A 20,499-nucleotide genomic window follows, 5' to 3' on the forward strand; every position below is an offset into this window, starting at 1 on the left:
TCCGGCAAGAAAGGCATTTGATGTAGCCTGGACTACTGCAGAGCGCAGCTCAAACACTCAGGACATGGAGTCCATCAAAAGAAACAAGCCGCCCTGTGGTGCTCTCTGCAGCAGATCCTCTGAAAAGGTGTGGAAACATGAAAAATGTTGGACAACTGCACAAGTCGGACTGGCTAGACAGCTTCCTCCCAGCCCTGTGTAAGGGGGGCATGTAACTGAGGGATGTGTGACTCAGGCACAGCTCCCACCCTGCTTCAAGGGCAGAGGGTGTTTTACCATAGCCCTTCTTATGGTGCAACTTACCCTTGCACTGGCTCAGCTGGTAGAAGTGTTGGGGTGGAACTAAGGCTCCACTCGCTTCCCAACCCAGCTGTTTTCTTCATGCTTCAGCCACGCTGAGCAAGAACTAATTATACAGATGATTGTGTCCTTTATCTAGGCTTTCCATCACACCCTTTTAACTCCAGTGCTAGCCCTTGCCATTAAACCTCTAGAACCTTCCCTGAACAAAACCTGCTAGAGTATGCAGCAGAGAAACTGGGAAGTGTTACTGAGAAATCTCAAATGGACAATGGAAGTTGTAGAGCTGTTGAGATAAAACAGCAATGGAATCTCAGTCCTTTCCTTCCTCAGCTACAGCAGATAAGTGCTGTCCTCATCTGACAGCCTCACACTGCCTGGTCTCTCAGTGGGATGATGAAAGTACCAGAGTATCATGCTTCTTAATCTTGCTGCTATTCAAGTTCTCTTTAAGCACTAAAAAACCCAAACCAAACGCTGTTGCAGCAGAACACTTGCTCAGTTTTGCCGAAGACAAATGCTAGTACCAGAGCAGATGCCTTCCAGGGAAAGCAGACGTCGGTGATTCTAAAATAGTAATTTTCCCATTTTAAATGGCAAGTAATGGTTCATTTCTTAACTACTGCTCTTGACAGTTGATTAATGGTTCTTAAAATGACAACTGAACAGATTTCAGTTAGAAGCATTAACCCAAAATCACTTAGTTTGGAAGAATGCACTCTTCTTTAAATATTGTTCTTTTGGGCCATATAGAAGTTTGCTTATTTTTATGGATGGACATATGTATAAGTGGCGCTCAGAAACAGTGTGTGCCACAGAAAGCCTTAGCAGTTAGCCAACTGTTACACTGGAAAAAAGGGCAATTTTTTTTTAAAATGATGAAAATGGATTAGGAAAAAGTGGATGAAAGTAAAATTCCCTTCTTGAAGTCCTTGTTAAAATAATAATTTATTCTAATCGGGAGAGATGACTGAATGCCCAACCTTGTAATGTACCAGTAATCAGGACTGCTAGGAAGTACTAAAGTATTTGACACAACACATACCGGGTTAGATATCGGAACAAGCAATTCTACGGTGTGATTTTTTTTTTTTAAAGTGGCTTTGAAGATCACAGTCCCAGGCTCCTTCATCTGATACGTCTCTTGTATTTAATTTTTGGTTCTTGAGGTTGGATCAGACTGGCAGGAGCTGGGGGCTGCTGGTCTCCCTCCCTTCCCCAAACAATCAGTGGGGAATAAGCCTTACAAGCCAGCCTTTGTCCAAAAGAAAAATGAAGGAACAGGGGATCAGGGCTGCTTCACCTGGCTAAACAAGCCCAATGAAGGCCTAGTCTGCACTAGAAAAGGTTTTGATGAAATAGTAACAGTCAAGAAAGGTAACCTAGAACTACAGGGATTTTAAATATGATAGTGAAGAAGTTAAACAGCTGCCTTGATCCTGCAAAATGTGGTCACTGTATATTAAGCTTCCATTTATAAAGGGTGAACAAACAATTAACGGGTGTTCTCAGGCTGTTACAGACATGAGGAGTATGCTACAGAAGGCAATCAAATCAGCAGAAGGTGTTTGAGTTTAAGTAACCAGTTGACCTGCAGGGGGGATAACACCACTTTTCTAGTCACAGGGACGGGAAGGTTAAAGACACTAAGATTGTGAGGCACTAACCTATTACAGTGATAGGTGTCGGATAAGTACTTAAGGTTGGTTAGCCAATTGTTAGCCTTGTATTAAAACACCTATTAACTCTTTATATATTATAAATGGAACTTTAATACAGAGTGTGACCCCGAATGCATCGAGGGGGCTTGATTTTACAGTCGGAGGTCCAAAACCAGGTTCCCGGTTCCAGCCATGCCCCCATATGGTCAGCAGGAGAAAGGGGTGGCAGTTCTGTCCCACCAGGTGATGTCTTTGTGGCCCATTACACTGGTTGAAGGCCAAGTGTCAACAGCAGCACCATGCAGGGCAGTCACTCCACACCCCAGAATTCTCATCCTTAGGGATGAGGGCATCAGTGCTTGCTGCAAATTTACTGCAGATGACAGTCACAAAAATACTGGTTTTGATTTCATCAACTTGCATTGTGAATAAATGGATGAAATGGCCAGAAGTCATTTAGACTCTTTGGAAAATTCACTTCCAAATTTGATTTCTCCCTGTGGGTGGGAAGCGTTTCAGTCTTCCTCCGCAACTTAGGACCATTTTCAGTGTTCGTCATACTCCTGGGCCATGTCACATGCATGGGCATTCTGGGTCCTCTCGTGTCTGAGGCACTTTTCAAGTCATTCACAGATCTAGCCATCTGTTTGCCCTCGTATCATCGCCATCTCTGATAATGCAGCAATGGAGCTGGGTTCCAGTTTACTCACTGGAGAATCCATGGCATTCCCTACCATCTGACCTAAGCCATGCTATAGGCTCCATCTCTGCCACAGTAGCACACCATATTTGAGTGTTCTTGGTCTCCCGAAAGATGTAAAATTCTTATTAGAGTGACCATAAGCCCTTGCGAAACCAGCAACTTTTCCTGGAATGTAGCTATTGGCGATCATGACAATACAACAGAATGTAGTAAAACATCACATTTCAGCCCCATTTACCCCCTGCTGCACAGTTCAGAGAGGTCAAGGGCACAAAATGCATCAAATTATTCCCTCAGAGTGCCCCAAAGAGGAAATACTGTCATGTTTTCCTCAAGTGCCGCCACAGGTTCTCACCAATGCCAACCACAACAGGTGGGCATGGCTGAGCCAAAAAGAGGCATGGTTCGGGGGGGGGGCGCGGTTTGAACAAATCTGCCATTGCAGGCTCCCTCCTAGATTCCAGCATACAATCTGGCCGCTTCAGAGCCTGAGCTTTGGAAGAGACAGTGTTGGGTGCCAGGCCCTGGGGCAGTGTGTCCCATAGCGAGAGAAGCATCTTTTAGACATCCTGTGCTGCTCAATGCTCGCTCGCATGTGAAGCGCTCTGGCAGTATTAACTACCATGGTGCAATGAGGGCATGAGGTCTTGCCTTGCAGCGGCCAGGTCAGTAGTGCCACCTCCAGTGGATAGGCCTGGCACTGGTACAATGCTGCTGGTGTCACTAACGCCCATTGAACTGAAGGCAGCTTTCTATGCCACAGCAGTCCTATACTCCAACAACCTTCTCTGACCAGGGTCAGCAATATGCTGCACTGACCCACTGCAGCCAATCAGCTCACTGGTGACCAGTAAGGGGGACCTCATCAAAAGCAGCAGGCCTGTACCAGTGTCACTTCCACTTCTTGCTGTCGAGGGAGCTGACTTCACAGTATTTCAGATACCTCCCTTTCTCCTTTGTCAGACATGGGGAATGGCTGCTACCACACCTCAAGCAACTACCAACATGCCCAGAAGAGCATGGCTAGGGAGTGAGAGGGGAGGGTGCAGGGCACAGGTTGTGCTACTCTTCTGGCATATTCTCTGCTCACCCTTCAAAGAATCATAGAGATCAGGGTTGGAAGGGACCTCAGGAGGTCATCTAGTACAAACCTCTGCTCAAAGCAGGACCAATCCCCAACAAAATCACCCCAGCCAAGCCTGACCATAAAAACCTCAAAGGAAGGAGATTCCACTACCTCCCTAGGTAACGCATTCCAGTGCTTCATCACCCTCCTAGTGAAAAAGTTTTTCCTAATAGCCAACCTAAACCTCCCCCACTTCAACTTAAGACCATTATTCCTTGTTCAGTCATCTACCACCGGGAACAGTCTAGATCTATCCTCTTTGGAACCCCCTTTCAGGTAGTTGAAAGCAGCTATCAAATCCCCCCTCATTCTTCTCTTCCGCAGACTAAATAATCCCAGTTCCCTCAGCCTCTCCTCATAAATCATGTTTTCCAGTCCCCTAATCATTTTTGTTGCCCTCCACTGGATGCTTTCCAATTTTTTACATCCTTCTTGTAGCATGAGGCCCAAAACTGGACACAGTACTCCAGATGAGGCCTCACCAATGTCGAATAGACGGGAACAATCACGTCCCTCGATCTGCTGGCAATGCCCCTACTTATACAGCCCAAAATGCCATTGGCCTTCTTGGCAACAAGGGCACACTGTTGACTCATATCCAGCTTCTCGACCACCATAACTCCTAGGTCCCTTTCTGCAGTGCTGCTGCCTAGCCATTCGGTTCCTAGTCTGTAGCAGAGCATGGGATTCTTCCATCCTAATGCAGGACTCTGCACTTGTCCTTGTTGAACCTCATCAGATTCCTTTTGGCCCAATCCTCTAATTTGTCTAGGGCCCTCTGGATCCTATCCCGACCCTCCATCGTATCTAATACTCCACCCAGTTTAGTGTCATCTGCAAACTTGCTGAGGGTGCAGTTCACGTCATCCTCCAGATCATTAATGAAGATATTGAACAAAACCGGCCCAGGATTGACCCTTGGGGCACTCCGCTTGGTAGTAGCTGCCAATTAGACATGGAGCCATTGATCACTACCCACTGAGTCTGATGATCTAGCCAGCTTTCTATCCACCTTATAGTCCATTCATCCAGCCCATACTTCTTTAACTTGCTGGCAAGAATACTGTGGGAGACCGTGTCAAAAGCTTTGCTAAAGTCAAGGAATAACATGTCCACTGCTTTCTCCTCATCCACAGAGCCAGTTATCTCGTCATAGAAGGCAATTAAATTAGTCAGGCATGACTTGTCCTTGGTGAATCCATGCTGACCGTTCCTGATCACTTTCCTCTCCTCTAAGTGCTTCAGAATTGATTCCTTGAGGACCTGCTCCATGATTTTTCCAGGGACTGAAGTGAGGCTGACTGGCCTGTAGTTCCCTGCCCTTTTTTAAAGATGGGCACTACACTAGCCTTTTTCCAGTCGTCTGGGACTTCCCCCATTCGCCATGAGTTTTCAAAGATAATGGCCAATGGCTCTGCAATCACATCCGCCAACTCCTTTAGCACTCTCAGATGCAGCACATCCGACCCCATGGACTTGTGCTAGTTCAGCTTTTCTAAATGGTCCTGAACCACTTCTTTCTCCACAGAGGGTTGGTCACCTCTTCCCCATGCTGTGCTGCCCAGTGCAGTAGTCTGGGAACTGACCTTGTTCATGAAGACAGAGGCAAAAAAAGCATTAAGTACCCTTCTACCCAGTGTGCTTTTTTTAATGCATGGGATATAACAACTGGGGCCATTCAGTTTGCAATATGAGAGCGGGAGAGAATTTGTTTACAGATCACAAATGTACTCTACATTTTTAAGAGGCAGTAAATGACAGATTCCCCAATACAAGTGAGCAGTGCTTTCATTTCCAAAGCCAAGCTGCAGCCTAGATTCATGCAAATGAGATCCAGAAGCCCCAAGGCTTCAGAATTACCATGGGCAACACTAACTTTGTTGTCCACTACCAGTGAATGCTCGATGACCTGGCTTGACAAACTATTTTGAGTTACCACTGGCAGACAGTGTTCCAATTATGACAACTAAAGCCTACAAAAATTCTGTATAATAGAGTGTTTCCTTCTAGAGAACAGGGTATGTCTAAACCAGAAGGTGCTACAGCAACACAGCTATGCACCAGTAGTGCTGGTCATATAGACATTTACCACAGCCCTGGAATGGTTTTTCCATCTCTGATGGAAATCCACCCCCTCACCAGGCAGTAGCTAGGCTGATAGAATAGTTCTTCTAATGGGGTTTGGGTGACCTAGCTACATTGTACAGAGTGAAATTTTTCACAGCCCTGAGCAGTGTAACTCCCTCGACCCACATTTTGGGTGCAGTCTGTCTGTATGAGACCTGGTCATCAGCATTACGAGAAAGATGACTAACTACATGGTAAGTAAATGACCCTTCCCATTGATACCATTTAATCTCATCTGGACTGCAGCAGTCTTCAGCTATTCCATAACTAAAGCATTTCTCCTCCTCCCAACCCTACCACCACCACACACACCCACCACAGAGAGTACATCACCCAGAAGAGACAAAATACAGCAAATCATTTTCTCCCTAAACCCCTTCCTCTCCCCAAGTCTCTGTATTTTGGGAAAGTCAGCGGATGCTCCAAAGAAACGGGGCAAAGCTTTCAGACAATATGCAGTCTATCACAGGCAGTACATGCTTCAGTCTTGCCATGACAAACAGAACAAGTGGCGAGGGGTGGCGAGGCAGGTTGGGTGGGAAGGAAAGCAGAAGTCAGTTAAGTTAGGAACTGGCAGAAAACAAGTTATATAAAGCAGTTCATTACATATGGCTAGGTTCTGGAGACTGGTTTCTCTCTCTGGTTTTGGTGTCCTCAAATCACTAGAGCTTGTTTAACAGAGCAAGTGCCAGGATGCTGTGAAGATTTTTAAAGTGTTTCTAAAAAGCAATTTTCTGTGAGCTTGTAGAATAGAGCTGCTGCCTCCACCACAGACCCTCACAAAGGATGAGTAGCTTTGAAGAAGTTGTTTCCCTCAGCTCAGTAGGGAGATTGAGAGCTCTACAAGGCCTTGTGACTGGAACACTGAACAGAGGTCACTGGACAGTTCAGAACTGGGGCAGAATACAGCATCTGTCAGACCACAAACACCAACTAGGGTTAGAGAACCGAATGCCTCCAGCTACTCGATACATTCTCATTTTCCTGCCCCACCATCTTGGCTTAGATTGAAGAATATGCAAAAGCTAGCCTGAATTTATGGAGGCTGCCATTCCAGGAGCTACATTTCTCTTCTTTCAACTTGTTATTGGGAAGGAAACAGCTGGCCTGTAATCTTGAAAGACCCACATGTTTCTACTCCAGCTGAAGAGGTTCCAAAACCTGTAGTCTCTCAGGGTACGTCTACACAGAGATAAAAAACCTGCATCTGACCCATATCAGCAGACTTGGGCTGATGGGCTAAAAAATTGCTTGGCAGACATCCAGGCTCAGGCTGGAGTCTGAGCTCTCGGACGCTGCAATAGTGGATAGTCCAAGAGCTCAGGATCAGCAACTTTTAGCTCCGCAGCCCAAGTCAGCTGGCCTGGGTCAGTCATTGCTATGTCACAGAGCTTTTCTCCTAGTATAGACGTACACTTACGGGATACACTTGGTGCCATTGTTGGGAGCAAAGAACATTCTTTAAAATTACACTAACCGTGACACTTAAAACCTTGGTTTAGTGTGGATTCTTTATATGCCACAATAAACCCCCTAATAGCTGTGACTAGAAGATAAAAGAAACATGATCAACTTGAAAGCCATGTTTATAATAACCTTACCTGTACTGATATATTAAAACCAAAATACTTCACAATTATAAAATCACTTCTACATACATGTTACCTATTAACATCATTTGCTTAACTCAGTTTTGACAGTAGGAACCAAGACTGGCTAGTTTCACTTTCACATTCTCATGCCTTCAAGTGACATTGGCCAAACTTCTTTACTTTCTGGATAACATTTCTATTCTTAAATTTATTTCCTGTGAAACCTGTATTTTGGTTCCCCAAACAATTGGCTCTGTGGTCCTTGAAACAGTGCATTCTACCATCAGAGGCAGGAGTGTGAAAAGGAACAAACAGAATTTAATCTGAAGCACAAGTTAAGCATCCCAGACCTGCAGGAGCTGTTAAACAAGACATAAAAGACCAGCCCAAGAAAAGTATAGAAGGTACAGAATGGGGAAGGGAACCTAAAGAACGGATACCTTATGGTAAAATCAAAATGAAAGCTCTTTTTCCTTTTCAGAAAGCAACCAAAAGAAAAAATGAACATGTTATTATACTTATGATAGAAAGCAATACATTCCTTTAGGTAGTGCTAATGGAGCCCTACTTGTATATGTTACTTTAAAAAATAATTCCTCCAAGTCACAGCCATCAGTGAGCACAATTTCTGAAGGAAACCAGAGGTGGGAGATAATTTCCCATCACTCCATGTGATAAATTGCTTCTCTGACCTCTCTAATTCCCTATGTGGTACTTGGTTGAAAACAGAAGTTGTTTAAACAGATCCATAAATAGATTCCAGAAACTCTAACCACCTCACATTTTAGCCAGGAAGTGAGGAAGATACCAGGGAGTGAGGGCCTGTGGCAATGGCTGAGGAACCAAATAAAATTCTTCATTATTTCACTTCAAGGGCTATAGCCCCAGACAGACCAAGCAACTTCTGCATGGCTTCAGGCACAGTGCACCTAGAGGACCTGAAGGGTGTGATGTCAAGCCTATCTTTAAAAAGGGAAAAGGTGGAGTCAGGTAACTATGATCTGTTACAGGCTCGCGTGAACTGCCGGAATCTATCATAAAAGATAGCTTGATGGAATGGGGTGGACAGACATAGGTGTAAATAGAAATCAGCATACTTTAAAGAAATCTGAACAGCTGATCTCAGACAGAATTATCCTTCTAGTAAGGAGGTCAGACAGGCTGTTGACAAAGGAAACACATGTGATGTCTAGCTAGATGTCAGAATGTTTTCAACAAAGTACCACTTGCAAACTTGATTCTTAGATCAGTCAACCTGGGCACGGCAGAAAGTCAAAGTGGGTAAACTGGTTAAATGGGAGTGCTCATTATAAACAGGAACTGGTACTAGAAATTGAGAAGTCAAGGGGGAACCAAACAAGAATACAACAGTTAAAGCATGCAGGAAAGACAAAGGTTGCAATATTAGAACAAGTTAATGCTGTAGTAAAAAGATTTAGAATTTTCTCCTGCTATTTGTGGAGAGAATCAGTTTCATTCATAAATCAGGAGTGAGACAATCAACCATGGTGCTACAATGGCTAAGCAACCAAATGGCTAAAGTGTTATTAGGTTAATATTACAGAAGAAAGTTTGGGCAGGAAGTAAGGGAGACATTAAAATACAGCTAATGAGAAAAGCAGGTTAGAGTATTCAAATATTTACTAAATCGGCAGGTCTGGAGATATCTAGTTGAGGGGGCTATGGGAGTGAACTAAGGATTTCATTGAACCACTTCAGTTACTTCCAGAAGAAATGGGGAGCAACTAGAGGATTGCAAACAAATATGCTCCCAACTTTCAAAGAGGAAAGAAAAATGAGTAATTACTGCTTGTAAATTTAGCTTTTACTATAAAAATTGAATGCAAAGGAACTACCATGGTACCAGTGTACCATTAAAATCACAAGTATCATTAAACTCAGCTTTACCTCACCCATGTAGCATATACGCTATATTTGTGATTTTTGTCACTAATTGAAAAAATAACGCAGGTGAGTTAAAGCTACCTTGAGAACTGAAGGAATCAGGAAATACAAGAACTCAATCTTGCTAATACTGGATTACTTCATCTTAAACAGATAAGAAAACTCCTATGCCAACACATCGGGCCTCACTCCCATAGGTCCCCCATCCTCACTGCCATACTTGGGCACAGCTGCTTCTGCCCCGCTCCCACTTTGCCCCTATCCTGTTTGCTGACTCCCATACTCTCCTCTCAACCCACATCTCACAAGCCCCGTATCCATGCCAAGGCTGAAGTAAACCCTGGTGAGCTCCAGCCGTCCTGACTGGGACCCCAGTAATGCTGTAGCTGCCAAGGAGAGGAGCAGCTCCTTCCCCAACCTGTCAGATGGGCGCTGAGATAGTATTCTCTACCCAGGCTTTTGCACCAATTCTGAAGGAGGCAGAGGCCAGGACCCCTCGGAGACACCCTGGCAGAGGGGTAGGCAGAGTTCATGCTCTGAGGTCTGAGTGCTCCCCCTCACAAAACATTCAGACACTGGCACTGTAAGCAAAGCCAGAAATCTGAACTCCTTTGCCTCCAGAGACCAAGCAGGTATACAGGTTCCTCCCAGGCTTCTTTGCTCTTCAGATATAATCAACTGCGCTGAAGAAAGTAAGGCAAATTTCTGGTTGTTCTAGATTTGTCATCTGCTATCTAGCTGACGACACTCACGGTGCCAGGTACTGTTCCTTGAAAGAGTTCTTGATTTGAATGTGCAGCTCTTACAGGTTGTTTCTCAGACAGTTTTGAGGTGGCCAGCTATATTTGTGTGTAACAAGAGAATGAAGTGGTGTTTCCCCCATCCTCCATGGACTTCCTGACATTTTGGAAACCATTAGTGAAATAACGTACCTTTTCTGTTTGTACGTCAACATTGCTTCTGCAATAGGCAACTGGTGTGCACAGTTTGCCCCGGCTATATACTGGGTTATTCTGGAGACAATATCTGGTGTTTCCTGAACTGCAATAGAATGAAAAGAAGAGACAGGAGCAGAATAAGGACTATTCTTCACTAATGGAAACTGCAAAATGTCACCAGCAAATTAAATCATGCAAGATCAACCAGGGCAAGAAAGAAAGATAGGGGATACTGTCAGTCACTTGGTCAAGAATTGGGTAATGAAAAGAGGGACTCAAATTTAGGAAGAAAGATATGTTTCAAAACAAGGTGCCAACCAGAGCAGACAGCAAGAAAGACTAACAAGATCAATGCTACGTGCTCCTCCCCAAGAGTTCAGTGTGTGGCTCAACAGCACCCCTTGCTGGGAGAAGAGAGGAGAGGCACCGCTGCATAGCAACATGAGAGTTTCTCTAGTCCTCAGAGCAGGAGTTTTGACATGGCAATGACATTGGGAGGAGGAGAACAAAGGGGTCACCCACAGTGTGGTGTAAGGCTCTACCCCCAAGGGGATGCAGCATCTGCCTTCTGAAAAGACCCAAAATGCTGGTTCCCCTCACACAGAAGCATAGAAGGAAAAAACAGTGTTTTGGCAGAGGTGGCCATAGTGAAGGCTGAATTGAGTTTTGCATTTAAAATAGGAATTCGGCCTCTTATGTACGAAGAGTACCAAGTATCATCCTCAAACTTTTGGCACCACTTTTTTGAGCACAGAATGGATTTTCTGAGAATTCATAAGCAAACCTATTAGTTTAGGAGTTAAAAAATAATTTAAGATGGGTTTTACAGGATGCTAAATTTCTGTCAGACCATTTTTTGTTCTGAATGTTATTAACGGAAATAATGAAAATTCAGACTTCCCATATGTTAAAACTCACCGAAGTTGTGTGCATTGGCTACATTTGAAGAAGTCTTAATTCATTTTATTTTTTTGGTCATTCTTCATAAACTTTCTTCAGAGAAATTCACAAAGAACTGCTGTCTTTCAAAATGGCTGCCATCTCCTTATGTTCTCAAAGGGATTGAGAGCCATGAACTAGGATGCCCTCTTCTGGCTTGGCCATCACCAATCATGGCTTCCAATGAGAATGAACTTCCCTGAAGGCTTCACTCCCATTTGGTAGCCAATTCAAAAGAGAGCTTATTTATCAATAGAGGGCACCTGTGGCCCAAATCCCATTGCCGGAAATGGCAGCCATTTTGAAAAAAGGTAGTAGTTCTTGAATTTCTCTGAGGAATGTCATTCTTCAACCATTGGAGAAACTTCCAGTAATGAAAAACAGCAAAAAATAACCATTACTCCTTAAAAAAAAAAAAAAAAAAAAACCTTCAGACTTGGCCTATGCTCATAAAGCACTGAGTAGAATGTTCTGGAGAAAACTGATTTTGTTTAAATAAATTACAACATTTGAAAATTCCACTCTACATGTAAAGCACAATTTTACACAGAGTTCTCTATCTGTAAAACGCACAGCTATGGAAGGTTATGCTGCATGTGCTCATCCATTACAAGATCACATTTTCTTCTTCAACCTTGAAGTAACGCATGCGCCACTACACGTGCCTGTGCATGCCAGACAAATGGAGTTCATTACAAGGGAAAACATAGTAAGTTCTTACACAGGCATAAAGAAAAGTTTTACGGGCACACATAGCTCACTTAAATTTGGAGGTAAGCCAGTCTCATTAGCAACTAAGGCAGTGCTGCTGGTTGAAGAGAAAAATTGGTGTGACTTTGGACTATAATACATACCGTATGGAAGACATCAGTTGCAACTTTGTTGGGGTTGCATGGAGAGTTTCTTTCTAAGCTTTATTTTTATCCAACAGCCACCAACTCAATAGCAACAAGCTATGCTGACCTTATGTGCTTCCATGGACTATTTTTTCCCCTAAGACTTAAACTCTAGAACAAGGACACAAACTAATCAAAACTGATCTTTTCCCAATCTAAGAACTTCGCCATTTTCTCCCGAAAAGTTAACTCTTTGCAGCCTATGACCAACGACTTTTGTAGATGCCCAAACAAAAGTGAACATTGGACAATTCAGGAAAGAATAGATTTCAAATAAAATGTTTGGGAAAGTGCATTGGTATGGAATGAATGATTGCCAACAAGTCTGCCATGCAAAGCTTTATATATGTAGCTTTATTTGCTGAAAACCCTACATGCTAAAGCAACTGCATTGATGCTGAACTGGTTCATCCGTGAGCCAGTTCCATTCTTCTCCCTCAAGACTTCAAGGAGCTAAATAAGGGAAATGCCTACACTCTTAGTTCCCAGTACCTTAAAGAGTTGCTCTGCTCGCTGAAGGCTTTGGACAACCTGACTTCCTAATTAACTCTCATAGCCCTGCTAAGTTCCTAACTAAGAATACAGAAAAATGCCAGGTTAGGAATATCAATGATAAAATACTTTAGAGTTAAAAAATTAAATATATTAGTGAGAAACAAAGTTTGTAAGCTTGTGCTTGTCAGAGTAAAGGTTTGTGTGAAGTGTGTATGGTGAATTTTTAATATTGTCATTAACATTGATGATTAATTGTAAGAGTAATGGAAGAGAGGAAGTTGCTTCCCTATAACTGGAAGTTCTTCTAGATGTGTGCTCCCTATTTGTATTCCAAACGCAAGTGCATATGCGCACCATGCAATAAGTTGAAAGATTTCTGTAGCAGTGCTCATCAACTTATACATGCACCCCACGAAGCCTCGTGGTGCAGGCGAGGTTATATGAGGCTGCGCAGGATGACACTCTCCCAGTCATCTTCTTACTGACGACCATAGCAGAGGGGACGGAGGGCAGGTATTGGAATACAAATAGTGACCACAGATCTCAAAGAACCTCCAGTTACAGGTAAGTAACCTCCTCTTCTTCGAGTGATGGGCCCTATATGTATTCCAAGTGCATGTGAGTAGCAAGCAATGATCATTGTGGAGGTGGGTGCGAGGATGCAAGGGTTATTACAGTCTGGAGGATGGCGCAACTCACAGCTGTATCAGCTGCCACTCTCAGGCTATGGCATAGTGGGTGGTGAAAAGTGTGCACAGAATGCCACAATACATCAGCCAGGGAGGTGGAGGTGGCCACTTGCAACCATGTTGAGTGTGCCGTAATCCAGCCAGGTTGAGTGGTGTTAGCACATAGCATTCTCGGATGCATGCTGAGACCCACTTCGAGATGTGCTGGGAGGAGAGGGCTTGGCCCCCAGATCTGTCCGCAATAGTCATGAAGAGGTGTGGGGATAGTCCAGGATGGCAGGGGTGGAGATGGTATCAAGGGGAAGGCGATGGTGCCGAGCCCAGGAGGTGAAACCATGTAGGACGCTCTGGTGGAGGTCTGCTTGCGGTGCATAAGGATGAGTCACACCGGTGTCAACAGACTTTGTCTATGCCTGAGTCCCATCCAAAAACCAGGCTGTGAGATGAAGGCGGCCAGGGCTGGGGTGGCAGACACTGCCCTGGTCCTGGTGAGGAGTCTGGGAGCAGGCACAGTATCTTAGGAGATCCAGAAACCAAAACTGACTGGGCAAGAATGGAGCGATTAGGATAATCGTGGCCTGGGGTCTTGTCAGATCTTCTGTAGGATCTGGGGAAGGAGGGGAATGGGGATGGAAGGCAGGAGGAGAGCATTGCCTTGGGAGCCAGGCTCCATGGCCCGCAGTGAACAGTACAGACGGAACTTGTGGTTGTTGCACAAGGCAAAACAGGTCCCATCGAGGGATGTCCCTGGTATGGCAGAGGGAGTGGAGAGAGGGGTCATGAGTTCCCCCTTGTGACTGACATACCAATGCTGGCTGACCACATTGGCCAGGGAGTTCTGCATGCCCAGGAGGTAGGCCGCATGGAGCATGACAGTGGTGGATACACCAGTTCTGGAGGCAGATGGATTCCGTACAGAGTGACAGGGATTTGGTGCCCCCTTGCCAGTTGATATAGGCCACTGCCAGCCATGATATTGTCGGAGAGGAGCTGAACATGAGTGGCATGGGTGGGAGGCCAGAACAGACAGGCCAAGCAGACTGGTCGGAGCTCCAGTACATTGATGTGTATGCAGGCTTCACGCTGCATCCAAATCCCCTGGGGAGTGTGTGCACACAGATGAAAGACCCAACCAGTGAGGGAGGCATCTGTAGTCAGGGGGATAGTCATGAATGGAGTGCTAATGAGCACTTTGGAAGGGTTGGGCCACCATACGAGGGAAGCCCAAACCGACCATGGGACAAGCAGTGTGCTATCCAGCAGGGCATTATGGGGCTGGACAACTGACAGGAGCCACATCTGGAGGCAGCGCATGTGCAAGCGGGCATGCAGCATTACATAGGTGCAGGCCATCATGTGCCCAAGGCGGCAGCAGCACACCATGGTGCAGGGGTTGCAGTGCAGGTCCTCAACCACAGCCATCAGCGGTCCACCAGGAGAAAGGCGCAAGCCACCATGGAAATGTGGCAGGCACCAATAAAGTGGATCGTCTGCATTAAGAAATCAGCACTTGTCCTCTCATTGATACAAACGCCAAGAGTAGTGAGGAGAGAGCAAAGACCATGAATCGCAGATGTAAGCTTGGCATGGGAGGACGCGACAAGAAGACAGTCATTCAGATATGGGAACATGGAGTACCCCAGACACCATAGTTGTCCTGCCATGACTGCGAATATCTTCGTGAATACCCATGGGCTGTTATGATGCTGAAGGGGAGAACTCTGACCTGCTAGTGGTTGGTGCCCACACGGAATAAAGAAATTTGCAGTGGACTGGGCAGATGTTGATATTTCATATTGAGAGCTGTAAACCAGACTCCCTGGAGAAGGGAGGGAAAGATCAAGGCGAGCATCACCATATGGAACTTGGCCTTGTTGATAGAGGTGTTGAGAAGGGGGAGATAGAGGTTAAGGGGGAGCCATCCGCCCTTCTTCGGGATAAGAAAGTAGAGAAGGTAGAACCCCTTGCCAAAAAAGGGATTGACTACCTGTTCCATCCACTCTTGGCTAGAAAGGTGTGCACTTCGCGTTGCAGGAGGGCATGATGGGAGAGATCCCCTGTACGAATCCGGGGGGCAGTTGCAGCAGGAAGATAAGAAACTTGAGAGTAACGGTGCCACAATCTCCAGCGCCCAGTGGTTCGTCGTAAGCTTGCCCCAGTTGTGGGCAAAAAGGGCAAGATGGCCCCCAAATGTGACAGAGGGGGCCGAGGGTAGTGACATGGGGGGCTTGCAGCTCTTGATGCACGTGTCAAAACTGTGCCTGAGGTGGTTGCTGAGGCAAGGAGGAAGAAGTGGCTGTGGCAGTGGCTGAGGCCGCTGGGACTTGTGTGCTTTTATGGGGGCATCCTGATAGCAGGGCTGGGGTCTGGTACAGCGCAAAGGACCAGGGTCCAGAGGGTTGTCTCATTGCTGCCTCTGGGGTCTCTCTCTCAAGACATTGAAGCATCACCCTCAAATCCTTCAGGGAGTGAAGGGACTCATCAGTTCTATACAAGAACAGCTTGTCCTGGTTGAAGGGGCGGTCTTGGACCTCCCATGGGAAGCTGGAGAACTGTAGCCACAACTCTCGGTGCATGACTACCTCTGGTCGTGAGGGAGCAGGAGGACATGTCCGCTGCTTTGACTGAAACCTGGAGGGTCACCTTGGCCGTCAAGCAACCTTCTTGTACCAGGGCCTGGAAGTTTGCCGTTTGTCCGGTGGCAAGTCATCCAGGAACTCTACTAGCTTTGCACAGTTGGTAAAGGCATACTTTGCCAGCAGAGCCTGGTAGTTAGTAATGTGAAACTAAAATGCTATGGAAGAGAAGACCTTCTGGCCCAGAAGATCCAGGCATTTGGCTGCCCTGTGTGGAGGAGCAGAGCCATGTGTATGCTGTCTCAAGTGTTCATTTGCCATGTGTATCACCAAGGAAGGAGGGGCGGGTGAGAGAAGACCAAGTCCATCCTTACTGGGGGCCAAGTTCACCTCTACCCCGATATAACGCGGTCCTCGGGAGCCAAAAAATCTTACCGTGTTATATCAAACTTGCTATGGAGGGCCAGGTAGGGAAGGCTATGCCTCCCCAAACAGCCTGGTCCAGCCTCCTATCTGACTCCCACGTACTTCCTGACCTCTGACTGACCCCTAAGAACCCATCCAACCGCCCCTGCTCCCTGTTCCCCCACCCCTGAGACACTCTGCCCCTTATCCAACCCCCTGGCCCCCTTAACATGCTGCTCAGAGCAGAATGTCAAAGCCAGACACGCTTCTGCCTTAGGTGCCAACTCCAGGGCTGGAGCACCCACGGAGAAAAATTGGTGGGTGCAGAGCACCCACAAGCAGCTGCCCTGCCCCAGCTCATCTCTGCTCCGCCTCCTCCCCTGAGTGTGCCGCCACCACTCTGCTTCTCCTCCCGCCTCCCTCCCAGGCTTGCTGCACCAAACAGCTGATCTGCGGCAAGACTGGGAGGGAGGGAGGGAGGGAGGAAATAGCGGAGCGGAGCTGGAGAAGGGAGCGATTTCTCTGAGCCCCCACCTGGTTACTTGCTGCGGCCCTCCCCATGCCCCCCGCCCCAGCTCACCTATGCCCCGCCTGCTCTCCTGAGCATGCCGCTGCTCCGCTTCTCCCCCCTCCCTCCCAGGCTTGCGCAAGCCTGGGAGGGAGGGGAAATGCTTTACCGCATTATATCCGAATTGGTGTTAGATCGTGTTATAGCGGGGTAGAGGTGTACCTGATTCTGCCTGTTTGGGCATGGGGGCACAGGAGGCAGGTCTGCACCAGAATGCATGCTGCCCATTAACGATGGACCCGGATCAAACGGTGCACACAGCTGGAGAGCCTCTTCCATGAGTAACTTACTGAAATGGAGCAGACAAGCCTCAGCTCCGCGGCGGGAAGGACCTGCAAATCTCACAGAAGATGGGCTTCCCCAAGACAGTAAAAGCAAGGGTGGTGCTCATTGCTCACTGAGAACGAGCAAAGGCAAGCCACAGTTCTTGAACCACAGAACATGGTGCATAATCCCCCAGAGACCAGGCCCAAACGGGCAAGGGTGAGACAAACTATACTAACAGTAACAAACTGTAGAAGATAACAAAAAACTATAAGAATTCCGACTTCAACCATGGGTAAGAGGAAACAAAGGTGATGTTGTCCCGCACAGCCTCAACCACATCTGCACCACGTACGGGCCTACAGACACTGATACAGAAATCTCACTTGTGTTTGGAATATGAACAGTACTCCTGAGGGCATTCTTGCAAAAAATCAAAAATTCTGCAAGTTTTATTTGTCAATAAGTAAATGCAGAGGCTCCAGCATGGCAGTGGGGCACACAGGCCACTGGCTTGCTGAAGAGGGGAGATCAACCTGCAGCCCCACTCCCCCAGGGACACAGACTCAATGGTGAGGCTGCACCAGACCCTGATACAGTACAAGGGTCCTGGGCCCGCCCCAGGAACACCCTGGGGCTCTGCACCAGGTGTGGGGCAGGCAAGCTCAACCAGGCAGGATCCAAGTGTGGAGAGGCTCAGTGTGGGGCAATCCAGGTGTGGGGTGAGAGGACTGCGTGCGTGACAATCTGAGTGCAGGCAGCTCAGTGGGGGGGGGTCTATGTGTGGGGGTTCCAGGTACAGGTGATTGGGGCTCAGAAGAGAGGTCTAGGTGTGGGGGGGTCTCAGTGCGGGATTCAGCACTGGGGGAATGGAGCTTTGTGGGTGGGGTCTGGGTGAAACTAGTTGGAGATCAGTGGCGTGGGGGTCTGGATGTGGGGGCTCAGGGTGCTGCAGGAGGTGGGGCATCAGGGTGGAGGTTTGAGTGCAGGGAGCTCAGTGGAGGGTGGTCTGGGTGGAGGGGTCTGGAGGCAGGAGTCGAGGTTCAGTGAGGTGGGGTTCGGGTATGGAGAGCTAGGGGAGTTCTGGATGTACCCAGTGAGGTTTGGCAGGAGAGTCTGGGTATGGGAGGTCTGGATGTACAGGGATTGGGTGGATGGGGAAGCAGCTCCCCATACAGTGACCCCTTCCCCCACAGCTGAGGAACGATGGGGGCAGGAAGAGGGGAGGATGCTGAGCTTACTGCAGCTGGGGGAAGTTTCTGGGGGTGGGTCTGACAGCCCCAGAAACTTCTTGCAGGGGAAGAGGAAGTCCTGTCCTCTCCTGCCTCCAGTCCAGATGGGACTAGCAGCTGATCCCTGCTCTGGGTAGGAGCCACTGGCTGGAGTGTCCCTAGCCCTGCAGTGATTTACCTCTCTGCCGGCTACTCTGGGTGCCTGAAATGATGCATCTTTGCATTCCTGTCAGAAAGTCATTTTTCTGCAGGAAAGCAAAGAAATCTGTGGGGGACATGAATTCTGCCATGCGCAGTGGTACAGAATCCCTCAGGAGTAAAATAGGAATCATCATTTGAAAAAGAAATGTAAGTTACCTTCACCAGTCATCTTCATATTTTAACAAAGTAATTATTCTTGTGTAGTTTGTCAGAGGGTTATAACTTGACTATAACTATATCGAGAACTTTGGGTTGGTATGACGGAATTCTATCTTGATCACTTACAGAACTATTCGGCCAATGAATGTTATATACAAGAATAAAAATGATGAGACCCTAGGAGTGAGTGTCAGGTTGTAGAAAAATGATAGGGTATTTATTTTAGGAGTAGTATGTGATTGCGTAATGAAAGGCTCTCAATACACATACACAAAGGGACAAAATTCAGGTTGCCAATGCATCGATCTGCAGTGTGTGTACATGCCTTTTGCCTAAATAACTTATGTAACCTCAGTGAGAATGGCAGAGCATAACATGTTTATATTCTACTCTGCTTCTGAAGGAAAAACTGTTACGTAGAACAAAGTAGTAAAAAGAGTCTGCATTATATATCTGGTCCCATGTGATCTTGTTAGGAAAGTTCTCTAGTAAAGTGACCCATTCATGTTTTTTTGCTGGTTGAACAGCTTGAGAACAGAATGGGAACTAGTTGTTGATCTGACATTGGCTGATTCTCACTCAGGTTGCGGCAGTGACAAAGGGTGTCTTTCAATGGAACAGATGCTTCCAGCAGGCTTCAGAAATAGGATTATTCTCACATGCAAAGGATATTATCTACTTTGAGACAATGATAAAAAACAAGAGAGCTCTCTGTAAGGATGAAAGCTCATCTGTCTCACCAACAGAAGTTGGTCCAATAAAAGATATTACCTCCCCCATCGTGCGTCTCTAAAATAATTTAGATTAGTCAAGACTATAGAGGATTGAGGAACTCCTGAAAGACCTAAGAGCGACTGTGGGTAGTTGGCTAAAGTGATGGGGAAGACCCCGGGACAAAAAACCAACCAACCAAGATCTGGGGGAAAATACAGAAATCCTGAGAAAGGCACTGAATCTCCTGGAGTGGCAGTGGAAGACCACAAAGAATGACATTTAAGACTCCAAAAGAGTCAGCATCTGAAAAAGCAATATGGAATTGGAGAGCAGGGGGAAGACGGTGAAATTCTCTAAACTCTCAGATTTGTAGCTCTTGCATTTATTTGCAATTTTCTAACATTACTATCTCACTCAAGTTGTTTGCTTCCATGCACCCCAAAAATTAAAACAGGCTCTTACCAGTGGTCTGTGCTTCAAGTTTATTAAACAAATCTCTCCAGGCTAAGTCTTGGAAGAAGTTGTTGTATCTGTAATCTACAGATCCTAGATACTTCGCCACTGGATGAGAACCTAAGAGGAGAGAAAAATAAGCCAGTTGCTTCAAATGCTGAACATACTGACAGTATTAGGCTTGGTCTACACTAAACAGTTATGCTGACCCAGCTACATTGTGCAGGAATCAGAAAAATCCACCTGAGCAAAGCTGGTCAGCCGATCTAAATCCCTATGTAAGCAGCATTCTGCCAATGGAAGAATTCTCCCATTGACCTAGCTACCCACCTCTCGGGGAGGTGGATTACCTGTACCAATGGGAGAACCCCTCCCGTCAGCGTATGTAGTGTCCGCTATGCCGCTGTAGCATTTCAAGTGTAGAGAAGCCCTTAGTATGGAAAGCATTTAAGTTCAAAACAATATTATCAAGATGCTCCATTAGTATGTTTTCAATTGCAACAGAAAGCAATTTAGGCCAAAGTTTTCAGACTCGTGTGTTTAAAGTTAGGATCCT

At 46.4% G+C, this 20,499-nt stretch overlaps 1 protein-coding gene across 12 annotated transcripts in view; it reads right to left on the minus strand.

Moving 5' to 3' along the window:
* Positions 1 to 20,499, minus strand: part of PACS2 (phosphofurin acidic cluster sorting protein 2) — a 226,521-nt gene that overhangs the window by 68,999 nt on the left and 137,023 nt on the right. For 10 of the 12 annotated variants that reach the window (XM_043491455.1, XM_043491452.1, XM_043491451.1 and 7 more), the window contains 2 exons: positions 19,953 to 20,063; positions 10,347 to 10,455 (listed from right to left, as the gene is read on the minus strand). In XM_043491455.1, the coding sequence (XP_043347390.1) occupies positions 10,347 to 10,455; positions 19,953 to 20,063 (220 nt within the window). The remainder of the gene's footprint in view (positions 1 to 10,346; positions 10,456 to 19,952; positions 20,064 to 20,499) is intronic. The other 2 variants (XM_043491453.1, XM_043491449.1) reach the window with 1 other exon arrangement.

The sequence above is a fragment of the Dermochelys coriacea genome, chromosome 8 (genome assembly GCF_009764565.3).
Source record: "Dermochelys coriacea isolate rDerCor1 chromosome 8, rDerCor1.pri.v4, whole genome shotgun sequence".
NCBI classification, from domain to species: Eukaryota; Metazoa; Chordata; order Testudines; family Dermochelyidae; genus Dermochelys; species Dermochelys coriacea.